General features: G+C 36.3%; 2 protein-coding genes across 4 annotated transcripts in view; both read left to right on the forward strand.

The window, feature by feature from the left end:
• Positions 1-278: 278 nt before the first annotated feature.
• Positions 279-12,344, forward strand: chrne (cholinergic receptor, nicotinic, epsilon). Of its 2 annotated transcripts, XM_028466478.1 has the most exons (12): positions 289-783; positions 5,494-5,627; positions 6,271-6,315; positions 6,385-6,494; positions 6,578-6,733; positions 7,231-7,331; positions 7,397-7,597; positions 7,673-7,787; positions 8,633-8,747; positions 8,826-9,033; positions 10,739-10,872; positions 12,158-12,344. In XM_028466478.1, the coding sequence occupies exons 1-12, from the start codon at positions 717-719 to the stop codon at positions 12,323-12,325; spliced, it is 1,554 nt and encodes a 517-aa protein (XP_028322279.1). In that variant the 5' UTR covers positions 289-716; the 3' UTR covers positions 12,326-12,344. The 2 variants fall into 2 exon arrangements, with proteins under 2 accessions (XP_028322278.1, XP_028322279.1); XM_028466477.1 differs by having other exon boundaries at positions 279-783; positions 6,271-6,494.
• Positions 12,345-13,830: 1,486 nt separating this feature from the next.
• pld2 (phospholipase D2) overlaps positions 13,831-14,772 on the forward strand; it is a 31,974-nt gene continuing 31,032 nt past the window's right edge. The window contains exon 1 of one of the 2 annotated variants that reach the window (XM_028466726.1): positions 13,831-14,025. The gene's annotated coding sequence lies outside the window, so the exon portion shown is untranslated. The remainder of the gene's footprint in view (positions 14,026-14,772) is intronic. The other variant, XM_028466727.1, reaches the window with a different exon arrangement.

Genomic DNA, 14,772 nt, shown 5'->3' on the forward strand with positions numbered 1-14,772 from the left:
TTTGTGTGTTTTTGATTCATTTTGTGTACTTCTGTTGCAGTTTTGTGTAATTTATTGTCATTTTTGTGTATTTCTTTGTTATTTTGTGTTTTTAAAGTTATTTTAGTACGTTTTAAGAGTGATTTTGTGTAGTTCTGTTGTCGTTTGTGCATTTATAGAGTCATTTGTGTAATTGTGTTGCAGTTTGGCACAATTTTGTGTCATTTTGTGTACTTTTGTTGTTGTTTTGTGTTTTTAGAGTTATTTTAGTGTGTTTTAAGATTGATTTTGTGTATTTTTGTTCTCGTTTTTCCCATTCGTTTTCCATGATCACTGAGAATCCGAGGCCTGTGTGTGTCTGTGTGTCACACACACACACACACACACACACACACACACACACACACACACACACACAACATGCAGATGTGGACAGTGGAATCCTGCTTAGTAAAAAGTGAGATTAAACTGTGATTTTGCTCTGATCCTGATGGTTATTGTGGCTGACCACAGTGTGACTTGAAGTGGTGCTCCAGTGCCACCAGTGCCTCCAGTTGCTGTGTAACCTGAGCCACAGGCAGCAACAGCCGGAGTGGGCCACAGTCAGGCTGTTTGGCGTGGGGGATTTAGGGCTCTTCCTCGCCGTCTTTACTGTCGCTGCCTTTCTTTCACTCTCTCAGACTTGACTTTTCAGATATCCAGCAGTGGTTCCAGAGGCCACGTCCTGCAGCAGCGTGATGGCACGCCACCGTTTCACGCTCCTTTGTGGCCTTCTACCTGTTCTATGGATGTTAACCACTCCTGGTACGTTGCTTTTATTGTGTCTGTACTCACTGACAGAAGCAGTTAGACACAAACTGATGTTTTATTTATCCCAGGGACCGTTTTATAAAGTATATTGTAATAACAATTTAATGTACTTATAAAACAAGACTAAAATCCAGCAAAATGACCTAAATACTCACTTTTAAAGCTCTCGTCTCCACACAGAGGATGTGTTCTTTTGTTCACGCACACAAGACACAGAGATGGACGACTTTTATCACAGCAGGGCCACAAAACTGTGATCTGGGGGTCACATGATCAACATTAGCATTAGAATAATGACCAATCAGAGCATTAATACAGGAAACAAAGAGTTTGTGTGGTTTATCTGTCCTTTTGTGTATTTTTGGAGTGATTTTGTTTATTTTTGTTGCCATTTTGGGTATTTTTTTGTTTTTGTTTTTGTTTTTAATGTATTTTTGTTGTTGTTTTGTATTTTTACAGTTATTTTAGTGTGTTTTAAGATACATTTTTTGTATTTCTGTTGTCGTTTGTGTGTTTTTAAAGTCATTTTGTTTACTTTGTTGCAGTTTTGCATACTTTCTGTTTTCATTGTCTGATTTTGTTGTTTTGTGGTTTTTTTTTTGTTACTTATGTATTTTTTGTAGTCACCCTGTGAGTTTTTTTTAATTTTTTTTGATTATTTTAGATGCCTTTTGTTGCTGCAGTTTGTGTATTTTTTTCTGTGTTCTTTTGTGTGTTTTGTGACATATTTGTTTCATGTTTTTAAAGTCATTTTGTGTATTTCTGTTCTTATTATGCAGATTTTTACTGTTATTTTGTATATTTTCCTGTTATTTTATAGTCACCTTGTGTGTTTTTGGAATCATTTTGATTATTTTAGTTGTCTTGGTAATTTTCTGTAATTTGGTATGTTTTAATAGAGTAGTTTTGTGTGTTTTTGGAGTCATTTTAAGCATTTAATTTAACATAACTAGTGGAAAGTGAACTGGCTCTGATTAGTGATCATTTAAAGGATGCGTAGCAGATGTTAGTGAGCTTTGTGATCAGAGGAACACTCAGAGCTGTTTAGCTTGGCAGAGCTGATGTTATGTGTGGAGAAGGAGAAGGTAACATTATACCATAAAGCAACAGCAGAGGCAGCCAGAGAGAACACAAGAGCACACCAGGTCTGAGCTCAGGGTAAGATTAGCCCGAGATGACCCAAGTCCAACTGTGATGGTGGAACGTTTGACTTCTGCTTAGCCTGGGAACTCGTTTCAACCATAAACAGTGTCGGTGTTGAGCAGGAACAGATAACAGGAGGCTCACTAAACAAACCCTACAAAAACCAAATATAAAGCCTAACACAATACACATAAAAAAACACACACAAACCCACAGCAAAATGCACTAAATGTTAACACACTCATACACAAAATACATAAACATATAAAATCACTCTGAAGACACACAACATGCCAACAATGTCACGAAAGATGACAATAAACTTACACAATACAACAAAGATAGAGAAATGAAATCAAATGACAACAAGAACACTCAAAATGAACCGAAAAACACACAAATGACTAAAAACTCATAAAGCAACCAAGAAACCTTGACAAATGAATAAAAAAAAACACAAATTGACAACAAAATTACAGAAAATTACAATTTAATGACTCAAAAAACACACAAGATTCAGATTCAGAAAACTTTATCTACCCCCCAGGGGCATCTCAGTTTCAGTTACATCCCGACCAAGAAAGATGAAAGACCATCACATATACAGTAACATGGGGGGACAGGTACGTTAGTACTGGAGAGCAGCCACAGCAGGGCGGAGCTCCGTTTCTTAGATGAGAAATATGGAACAATGGGTAGGAAGAAGAAGAAGAGGTAAAAAAAAGACAAAAACCAAACTAGGCCCTTGTAGAGAGGGGCGGAGTTTGGGATCATGAAAAAACTCTTCAGCAAACATTGGGACAAAAACCAACAAACACAACATTCAATTCAACAGCACGTTAGCACGGGGAATGGGTCGTAGGATGGGCAGTTCGCAGGTGGCGCTGCCCTTACGGTTCACCTCCTGCTGCTTCTGCAGGGAGGGAGGAGGGGAGGGGGCCAGAGGAGACGGTGAAGAACAGGTTGTGTATGTGAATGTGGGAGTGAAGTGTTCAGTGTTGAGATAAGCCTGTGTACCGAGACTCTGCTATAGTCTCTCATAGTTCTCCAGCCGATGACGTGGGACGGCGTTGCCATAGAGATGACCTTGAGTGTTTGTTAGCCGAGCCAGATCGCAGGTGTTCATGGAAAGTAAGGGAAAGGTCAGAGCGTCGAATCAACATCCATCCATGGAGAGTGTGGAGAAAAAACAGACCTTGACAGGCTGTTCTCAGGGGGCCGAATGAGACGGGCTAGCCACAACATGACAACCAGCCCTTTTGTTGCTGGTCATTCATCCAATAATGTGGCCGTTTCCTTGAGACGAACTCTCCACTCCTCTTAAAGTTCACCACGGTGGATTCCATCAGAGAGTTCTGAGAGTTCGGCCCCTTTCATCGATGACAAGCGGCTTCCAATAATGCCGCCAACGGAATCCGAATTTTGCGGAAAATGCCAGATTCAATCAGCAGAAGACCTGTAAACGTAATTCCAATCTGGTGGACATTTTCCACGTCCTCAGCACTTGGGGACTCTCCTTTTGCCCGTCCTCCTCGTTGATCAAAAGCTGATCAATTCCATGATTTAGATTTAGGATCGGGGTGCAGATAGAGGCTCCTGTTAGATTAAGACAACACAAGAGAAAGACAAAGCAGGAAAAAAAGGAGGGAGTGAGGGAAAAAAATCGACAATTCCCAAAATGACGGAAAAACACCAAATGATTGAAAAGTCACAACAACAACAAAACCAAATGAAAAGACAACAAAAACAGTTTCTTTGTTGTTTCCTGTGTTAATGCTCTGATTAATCATCATTCTAAAAATGCTGACATTAATGTTTATGTTTTTTGTCTTAAAAAGTTTATTTTCTGACAGACATCACGTCCACTCATAGCCTGCTTTAGATCTTTCCTTTGGTTCCTCATCATCACTCTTCCTCACGTCTTTCTTAGAGCGGCTGAGGTCAAAGTGTTGACGTTTAATATTAACTGTGCTATAATAGAACCGATGCCCGTGGGTTGACTGAACTGCTTTTAGAAGCACGCTAATGCATGTGGTGAACTCTAAAAGTCAGCGTGTGATTCCTCCAACATTCCTGTCAGCATTAGAATAATGATTGATGGGTGAATTAACACAGGAAACAACACAGGCTCCAGAATATACAAAGATAATAAATGGAAAGGTGAGAGCATTTCATTTCTTCCACTATTTGAATACTTTTAAAATAATTCCCACGGTGGTTCTCACTCTCTTCTGTTACATCTTTACATGTATTTTCAAAATAAAAGAACAACTATAAGTTGAGACTTAATGTTATTTTGTGTATTTTTGTTCCAGTTTTGCGTAAATTATTGTCATTTTGTGTTTTTCTGTTGTCGTTTGTGTGTGTTTTTTCAGTAATTTTGTGTATTTTTGTTTTCTCTTTGTGTTTTTAAAGGGATTTTGTGTATTTGTAAATCTATTTTTAGATTTCTTTGTTCCACTATTTGAAGACTTTATATATTTTTTTCCCGCTGTGGTTCTAATTCCCTTTTATTACATCTTTACATTCATTTTCAACAACAATAAATAACAGACTTTTCTATCATCTGTTTCCAAATGATTGAGGTTTTTCTTTCTCGTGTTGAACCATTCATTCCTGATGAAAGTCTAAACCACACAGATTGTCCCTGGGGAGATTCTCAGCTCTCGTCTATCTTCCATATGTGATAAACTGTACTACTGTGTAGAATGTGTGACTGGTTTTAGCTGAAGGAGATGTTGATGATTATAGTGGACGACCTCAGTTGTTTAGAGTTCCTCAGCTGCTGTAATGTGAGATATTCACAGACAGCTGATGGCAGATATATATATATATTATACTCGCTCCTTCATGGTTTCACTTGGTTACCTTGGTTACATTGGAGTGAAATTATGTGTTTAACTTCATACGTTGCCAAAGATATTTGTTCAAGGTTTGTTTGGTGTCAAATGTAAATAAGAAAACACCTTTACATCACAGATTATTATTATTATTATTATTATTATTATTATTATTATTATTATTATTATTATTATTATTATTAATAATAGCATTACTATTATAATTAACATTGCTTTTATTATTATTATTTTTATTTATTTATGATTATTATCATTATTATTATTATATCATCTTTATTGTTACAATATTACTATTATTGTTACCGTTATTACTAGTGTCATTAATATAATTACCTTAATTGTTATTACCGTTATTAACGTAATTAATTACTATTATTATCATTACTTTTATTATTCATGTACAGTTATTTATTAATAATAATATTATTATTATCATTATCTTTATCATTGCCAATATTCATATTATCATTACTATTGTTAATATAGTTACTTATATAAATATTACTTTTATTATTTACTGTATGTGCCATTATTTGTCATTATTAATATTATCATTACTATTATTAACATTACTTTTATTAATATTATAGGTTTTTTAGTTTATTATTATTGTATTGCTCTTATTATTATTATCAATATCCTATTTATCCTCATTACCATCATTAATATTATTATTATTGTTGTATATTTTTCTCTCCAGTCCAAACCAATGAGGAGTTAAAGCTGATCACAGACTTGTTCACTGGCTACAATAAGAACATCCGTCCTGTTGTTCATCCCACAGACATCGTTCAGGTCCAGATTAAACTCACCCTCACCAACCTCGTGTCTCTGGTGAGAACCTTCACTGTTTATACCTGCTGCACATCATATACGTATAGTTATATCAATAATAACACCTGTACTGTAGAACATCTGAGCAGGGACTACAGTACATTAAAGATTAACAAATGACTGTGTTTTTTGTGTATTTTTCTTTCATTTTGTGTTGTTTTGTCAGTTTTTGAAGCCATTTTGTGTGTTTTTATTGTCAGTAAATAAATATTTCTGTTATATTTTTTTGTCCTTTTGTGTAATATATGGGTTTTTTTGCATTTTGAAATTTTTTTTTGGTGATTTTGTTTATTTTTCTTGTGAGGTTTTTGTTGTCATTTTATAATTGTTTGTGTTATTTTTGTATATTTTACCCATCTTGTGGATCTTTTGGTTAATTTTGTGTATCTGTTGTTTTTTATGTATATGTGTATTTTTCAGCAAAGTATGTTTTTTTTTTTTAACATTTTGTAAAATTGTCGTCACCTTTTTTTGTGTATTTCTCTTGTCATTTAGTTTTTTGGTCATTTTATCCTTGTTTATGTTATGCTTTGTTGTCGTTTAGTGTATATTTTTGTGATTTTATATGTTTATTAGAGTCATGTCTGATCATTTGAACAATGTTGGTTCTGAGCTCAACCTGGATCTTAATGTTTTCCCACAGAATGAAAAGGAGGAAACTCTGACCACTAATGTGTGGATTGAGATGGTGAGTGTGATGTTTTATCGTCTCAGCTCTGTCACGTTCACGCTCTTTATATCACTTTTTGTCCTTCAGCAATGGAGCGATTACCGTCTGGCGTGGAATAAAACCAACCATCACGGCATCAACATCATCCGTATTCCCTCCAGCATGGTGTGGCTTCCTGAGGTCGTCCTGGAAAACAAGTAAAGACTGCTGACTCATGTTCTCTGCTTCATTATGAGCGTCAAAGTGGACGTTAACCGAGTTTCTCCATTTTCTTTCTCAGCATCGACGGTAAATTTGACGTAGCGTACTATGCTAACGTGTTGCTCTATGAAAACGGATGGATATCCTGGCTCCCTCCTGCTATTTATCGCAGCACATGTGCCATTGAGATTACCTACTTTCCCTTTGACTACCAGAACTGCACACTGGCATTCAGGTGTGGCATGTGTGAGTCAGCGTTTACAGAGGATGGACCACACGTAAAGGGATCCTCCTGTTTTTACAAATGAAGCCTGAAATCTTCTCAATGTCCTTATTAGTCGATCTATGTCCAATAAAACACATTATTATGAACCACATTAGTTGGATTAACTTTTAAAAATAGCATTGTTAAATGATCTAATAATTTAAAAAGCTTCTAAATGATGTAAAAATCAGGCTGAATGTTTCACTCCAATAGAAAACAATGGGATGTTTACAGGAAGTGGGGCCGTGTGACATCATCAGTCACATGATTTCAAGATCAGGCTCTAAAACTGTAAAATAGTCCCATTTTTAAAAGGTAATATAATGAATATGGTGCATAATAATGTGTTTTTTAAACATAGATATTCTAATAAGTACATTTTAAAGATTTTATGCCACATTTGTAAAAACAGTGTTGGATCCCTTTAACATACAATAACACCCTGAGTTTTCCTCGTTCCCCTGCAGGTCACAGACATACAGTGCCAGTGAGGTGGACCTAATCCTGACTTTAGGAGAGACTGGGGAGACCATCGAGTGGGTGGACATCGATCCTGAGGAGTTTACAGGTACTCAAAGCTCTCAGCGTTTCAAACCAAGCGGTACGATCAGCCATGCTTTGTTTCCATGTCAGAAAACGGAGAGTGGGCCATCGTTCATCGTCCCGCGAGGAAGATCATCAACACCCACTACTCCCCAGACGACCTGGAGTACCAGGAGATCTCCTTCAACCTGATCATCCAGAGGAAGCCTCTGTTCTACATCATCAACATCATCCTGCCCTGTTCACTCATCTCCTCACTGGTGGTGTTGGCCTATTTCCTGCCTGCACAAGGTCTCAGCTTTAATAAACAGCTTTATTAGTCAGTTCATTAATGTGTTAATTAGTCTGATGGTGTGTGTGTTTCAGCCGGTGGACAGAAGCTGACCGTGTCCATCTCCGTCCTCCTGGCCCAGACTGTTTTCCTCTTCCTCATTGCTCAGAAAGTTCCTGAGACGTCACTGTCAGTCCCACTCATTGGAAAGTGAGTCAGTGGGTCACATGTGCTCAGCTTTACTGTAAATACCAGCTACATGTATAATCACACACATAGATCCTTTATGATCAATGGGCAGACATGTAAAATAATACAGGCACAAAACCTTGGCTTTATTCATACATTTATTCATCAGAGACGGGTTATCACTGTTGTCATAGCGGGGCCACAAAACTGATCAGAGGGTCACATGATCAAAATGTTTGTCTATTTTTCTGTCACTTTGTGTGTTTTAGGAGTCATTTTTGTATTTATCCATTGTCCTTTAGTGTATATCAGTCTTTTTTTTTTTCTGAGTCATTTTGTGTATTTTTGTGTTATTTTGTGTATTTCTCTGTAACTTTCTGTGTTTTGGGAGTGATTTTTATGTTGTTTTGTGTATTTTTCTTTCACTTTGTGTGTTTTTTGACTTATTTTTATGTTGTTTTGTGTACTTTTCTGGCACTTTGTGTGTTTTAGGAGTCATTTTTTTTATTTATCCATTGTCCTTTAGTGTATATCTGTCTTTTTTTTCTAAGTCATTTTTGTGTTATTTTGTGTATTTCTCTGTAACTGTGTTTTTGGACTCATTTTTGTGTGTTTTTGGACTCATTTTTGTGTATTTTTGGACTCATTTTTGTGTATTTTTGGACTAATTTTTGTGTGTTTTTGGACTCATTTTTGTGTGCAAAGCAGCAAAAGTTGCCGGGAAGGCTTATTTTTTTTTACCTCCTTTGTGTCATATCTAAAAGAATGACTTCAACAGTTTCTATGTAGTAAGAACTTCCCAGCCTGGGAATATGTGCACATATTAAAACACCTCTGCTCTCCATCATCTCCGGTTTCTTCTTCAGGTACCTGATCTTTGTAATGTGCGTCACTACTCTCATCGCCACCAATCAGATCGTGGTGCTGAACTTCTCTCTGCGCAGTCCGAACACTCACACCATGTCTCAAAGCGTTAAACACGTGAGTGGACGCGTCATCACCACAGGACTCCGCCCAGTGTGGACGATACTTTACTAACATCTTCTGCACCATTTGCAGCTTTTCCTGGAAATTCTGCCCCGCCTACTGGGCATGTCCCCATTGGTTGATGACAGCGAGGAGAGTACGGAGGTGAACGGGGTCAGGGAGCGGCGGAGGAGCTCGTTCGGCCTCATGCAGAGAGCAGAGGAATATGTGCTGAAGCAGCCACGCAGTGAGATGATGTTTGACAAGCAGAGAGAGAGACACGGCCTCACGCGATCAATAGGTTTGTTGATCCCAACATTTACACTGTCCTCTGTTAGAGCCTATTATACTGTATGTTAATGTGTACTTTTTCCTCTGCTGTAACCTCTGACACATTAGGTGACAACAAAAATACACAAAATGAGTCCAAAAACACAATAAACTCATAAAAAGATACTGAATCACAAGAAAACTACAAAAAATGACTGCAGTCATTTTAAATGACTCTAAAAGCAAACAAAATGAGACAAAATACAAAAAATCACTGCGTGCGTGTGTGTGTTTGTGGAGCGAATTTCTCCCCGACGCAGCGTCTGATCGACCTGAAACTCTTTTAACAGCTTCCACATATCCCCAGTGTGTGCATCCATTATTTTGGACTTATTTGGTGTTGAAAAACGTTTATTATAATTTTGTTTAGCCCAAACGGTACATTCATGTTTACCAGAAATAGAACCTGTTCAGCTTTTGACCTCAGTGTAAGGGGGCACTAGAGCACCAATCTGTTCATTTACAACCTCTCATAATCAGTAGAAGAAGACCTTTCTCCAGTCCACAAAAGAAGGTCAATATTAAATAGTTTTTGTACCGCTAAAAGTTATTTAAGTGTGTTACAAAATGTTTATTTTCATTTTGCTTTGAGATTACGGCTTCAATTTTCGATTGCGTCGTGGTACTTCCGTCTCTGTTTTTTTTTTTCTCTCAAGTCTCATGTATTGGGCGTGAGACACACGTATTTCAACAACCTGTGACGGAGTGTGTATGTGCACGGCTGATGCACATGCATGTGTGAGAGAGTGTCTCACACGGCAACCAGGAGGACAGGTAGTGAGTCTCACAAACACACACACACACCTCAAATCACGCCCTCACCAAAATATACAATAAGGCTCCAAAAACAAACAAAAGACTCAGAAAAACATACATTACAGAAAAATACACCAAACGACAACAAAAATATGAAAATTACTCAAAATACACTAAACTAAATATTTACACAAAAAATACACAAAATGCACAGAAATGCACAAAACTACAACAAAAAAGATAAAAAAAATACACAAAATGACTTCAGAATAACACTACAATGGCAACAAAAAACAATAATTATACAAAAAAAGTACAAAAAGAAAACAGAAAGATACAAAACACACTATTTTACTTTGTACCCACAAATAAACCCCTTTATAACACTACAGAGTATGTACACCTCTTTGTACATCCAACCTTCAAACACATACTCAGTTGGTAATAATTGGCAACTCTACTTAAGCTCCTCCCACTATATGAATACATACTTCAGACAGGCACTGTACTAGCTTAGAATAAATACACAAATAAAAGCAAAATTAGTGAAAAATACACAAAAACACACACAAAACCGCAAAAATAGACAGAGAATGATTCCAAAAACAAAGAAAATGACACAAACTGCAATACAAATACTAAAAATGACTCCATAAAACTAAGAAAAAGATAAATACAGAAAATGAAAACCAAACCACAAAAAATGACTTCAGACAAAATGAGCACAAAACACACGAAATGACTAAAAAAACCATAAAAACTTTTTGTATTTCCTGTGTTAATGCTCTGATTGGTCATCATTCTAATGCACACACTAATGTTGATCATGTGACCCTCCGACTAGATCAATCACGTGTTAGTGTGTGTGCTGTATGAACTACAGTACATTGAACACTCTGTGGTGTGTTCCCGCCCCCTAGTGGACAACATTGATGTGAGCAGCACAGCCAACCTGTACAAGAGTTTAGCTCAAGCTGCTCCAGAGATCAAACAGTGTGTGGACGCCTGTAACTTCATCGCTGAGAGCACCAGGCAGCAGAACAACATCGGATCTGTGAGTAGGACGTTACACATGGAACAGGAACAGGAGGAATTATTTACACATGGAACCATAACGGGAATTATTTACACATGGAACAGGAACAGGAGGAATTATTTACACATGGAACAGGAACAGGAGGAATTATTTACACATGGAACAGGAACAGGAGGAATTATTTACACATGGAACCATAACGGGAATTATTTACACATGGAACAGGAACATGAGGAATTATTTACACATGGAACAGGAGGAATTATTTACACATGGAACAGGAACAGGAGGAATTATTTACACATGGAACAGGAGGAATTATTTACACATGGAACAGGAACAGGAGGAATTATTTACACATGGAACCATAACGGGAATTATTTACACATGGAACAGGAGGAATTATTTACACATGGAACCATAACGGGAATTATTTACACATGGAACAGGAACAGGAGGAATTATTTACACATGGAACCATAACGGGAATTATTTACACATGGAACAGGAACAGGAGGAATTATTTACACATGGAACAGGAACAGGAGGAATTATTTACACATGGAACAGGAACATGAGGAATTATTTACACATGGAACCATAACGGGAATTATTTACACATGGAACAGGAGGAATTATTTACACATGGAACAGGAACAGGAGGAATTATTTACACATGGAACCATAACGGGAATTATATACACATAGAACAGGAGGAATTATTTACACATTAAATTATTAGTGGAGAGCAGGGATGAGCAATGTGCAATAGAAGTTACCCAAAATGTTACGAGACTCTGGGAAGCATTTGTAAAATTAATTTTTAGTTCACTGTTGATGAGAAAAATCCAAATATCACACAAAGCCGTTAATATTTTGATTTAAAAACAGAATAACGCTGCTCATCTTTTTTTTGTTTTTATTTCTATTTTGTTTTGAAACAGAATATTCAAAGAACAAACAATACACGGATTGTTTTGCATTTTTTGAGTCATTTTTGTGTATTTTTCTGTCATTTTGTGTATTTCTGTTCATTTGTGTATTTTTATTGTCTTTTTGTGTATTTTTGTTGTTTATTTGTGTATTTTTCTGTAAATGTGTGTGTTTTTGTTGTCCTTTTGTGTATTTTTGGAGTCATTTTACATGTCTTTTTTGTTGTATTTTTGTGTATTTCTATGCAAATGTGTATTTCTGTTGTCATTTTGTATTATTTTGGAGTCATTTTGTGCGTTAACAGAATATTTGAGCCATTGACTTCTTACTTTTACTTGAACCTTTGATGTGTTTTTCTTTCCAAACACAGGAGATTGAGAGCTGGGTGCTGATTGGGAAGATGATCGACAAGGTGTGTTTCTGGGCTGCCATTAACCTCTTCATCATCGGCACGGTGGGAATCTTCCTCACTGGACACTTCAACCAGGCTCCGGAGTTCCCGTTCCCCGGACAGAGTAAAAAATACGTCCCCAGTTAAAATAAAAACAATATCAATGCAACGTCTGCTTTGTTAAACATTTCCAGCGTTCATCCACAAAGACAGGCTTTAATAAATAAATGACAGGCTGTATTAATCCATCAGTTTAAACCTTTTATCCATGCTGTAGTTTTTCATTTGTCTGTTTTAGTGAAAGTCTTTGTATTTGTGATGGATGTGTAAAACGTCTCTTTTTTTTTTGCATGTGCCATGTCTTAATTTAAAGCAATGTGTGCATTGAATTCAAGCCTTAGTTTTCTTCTTAAAACGTATTTATTGTCCTCCATAGATGAGCTGTGGGATATTTTCCACATGGTCTTATTATAAATAAAAGGTACATTTGATCCACTGTGACTGTCAATCACTACGTTCTTCACATATAGATTCATTTATAGCAAATAAATATATTTAATGTTGTGTTGCAAGTGCAAATTACAAATTAAATCTTCAACCTTTCACTGAACTTACAAAGAAATGAGGAATAAACTTTATTCTTGTTTACACATTTTATAATATTCTTCATCTGATCTTTACAGAACATTCTGGAGACCTATTAATTTAACATTTAATTTACAGATTATTAGAGGGTTTCCCTCCCCATAAAAGTGTAGTGAGTTTTTCAAAATAAAATATCTGTGTCGTATTTACTAGCACTTTAAGTAGTTTAATGTCATGAGAATAAGGTAAGGTATTAAAACTGCTTACGTCATGGCACAAAGAAATGAGCCACACAGTAAAGAAATAAAAAACAATGAAAGAAAGAAACACAAAAAAAAGAGAAATACGGAAAGAAGGAAGAAATAAAAGAAAATAAAGAAGGAAAAAACATGCAAAGAACGAAGGAAAAAAGATAAATATAGAGTAAAGGGAGAAATGGAAAAAAAAAACTGTTCACAACATGACACGAAGAAATGATCCAAACATTAAAAAAAAGAAATACAAAAAACTAAATACAGAAAAATGTTTTAAAAAAAAATAAGAAAATACAGAAAGAAAGAAGAAAAACGAAATGCAGAACAAAGTAAGGGAAAAAAGGGACAAAAATACAGAATAAATAAAGATGGAAAGAACATGTAAAGAAAAGAAAAAGAGTAAAAAAAGAAATACAAATAATAAATAAATACAAACACAGAAAGAAAGAAACAATAAACAGAATAAAGAAATACAAAAAAAAGAAACAAATACAGAGAGAAAGAAGGGAGAAAAGAAAATATATTTTTTTTTCTAGTTTTGTTCTACCTTCATTTTATAATAATGTACACATTTTATTTTGAAACTTTCCATCGGACATTATCGTGATCATTTCCGTTACCTCGTTGGGTAGAAACGAGACTAAAACAGGTAAAGATGAGATAAAACACTCATTCCCTGTGGTTTCCAGACCTGACTTGTCCTGTCCATGTCCGTGTTTGGACTAAAACTAATTTAAAGTTAAAACTTGTCTCACACTGACCTTCAAACTACAAACTTTCCCTAATATTAAAAACAAAAAAACAGTAAAGTTTCCTTTTCCTCCGTCACAATGCAGACTGAGTCAGTGGGCGGGGCTTAGTGACGTAGCTGGGTGCATCAGCTTCATGTCGTGTCCTCTGACACGGAGCCTGGAGTGGATAAAAGATGTCTTTCCTCCTGTGAATAACTTTATTTTCTTGTTTTCTGTGTGGAGCCAGAGGAGGACAGGGACGGGCTGACTAAACACGGTGAGTTTCTTCACGTCGGTGTGTTTCAGGCGTTAGACGGAGCCCTAGCAGCGGGAATCAAACATATTATCCAGGTGTGGTGCCTTCACGGACCAGGGGACAGGGGAGGACATGGAGGGACACCGCCTCTGTCCCTCTCCTCCTCCAGGGACTCGTTCTAACGTAACATGACACACTTTATCTGACTTTTACACTGAGGAATGTTACGCTGTAGGAAAGGAGGAGAAAAAAAATGGGTGGAGACGAAAAACTAACTTTGCCTTCAGCATTTTTTACGTCACTGACCGTGAGTTTCACTGCAAATGTCAACAAAATTCATTAAAGCGAAGGATTTAGACACGTTTATATCACTACTTTACACACATGTCATTTTATAACGCAGCTGACATTTAATACGAACTTTTCCTACTTAAATATAGACTTTAAACCACGTGTCGAAAAACTATTATGACTAAACTGAGCTCAATGTTTCTTTTCTCCACAGAATAAAGCCTGAAAACTGTCAAATATGTTTTAGCTCCACTGTTGGAGATTACCTGGAACAAAACACACACAATAAACAATAAAAAACACACAGAATGACAGAAAAGTACACAAGAGGATAACATAAATACTCAGTGATTTAATAAAACACAGAAAAAACTTTTTCTTGCCATATTTTTGCTCCTTTTAATGTATTTTTGCTACATATTTGTACATTTATTTTTATTTGTTTTTTTGTACTGTAATGTGTGCACTTGTATTTCA

This window comes from Gouania willdenowi, chromosome 14 (assembly GCF_900634775.1).
Source record: "Gouania willdenowi chromosome 14, fGouWil2.1, whole genome shotgun sequence".
Lineage (NCBI taxonomy): Eukaryota > Metazoa > Chordata > Actinopteri > Blenniiformes > Gobiesocidae > Gouania > Gouania willdenowi.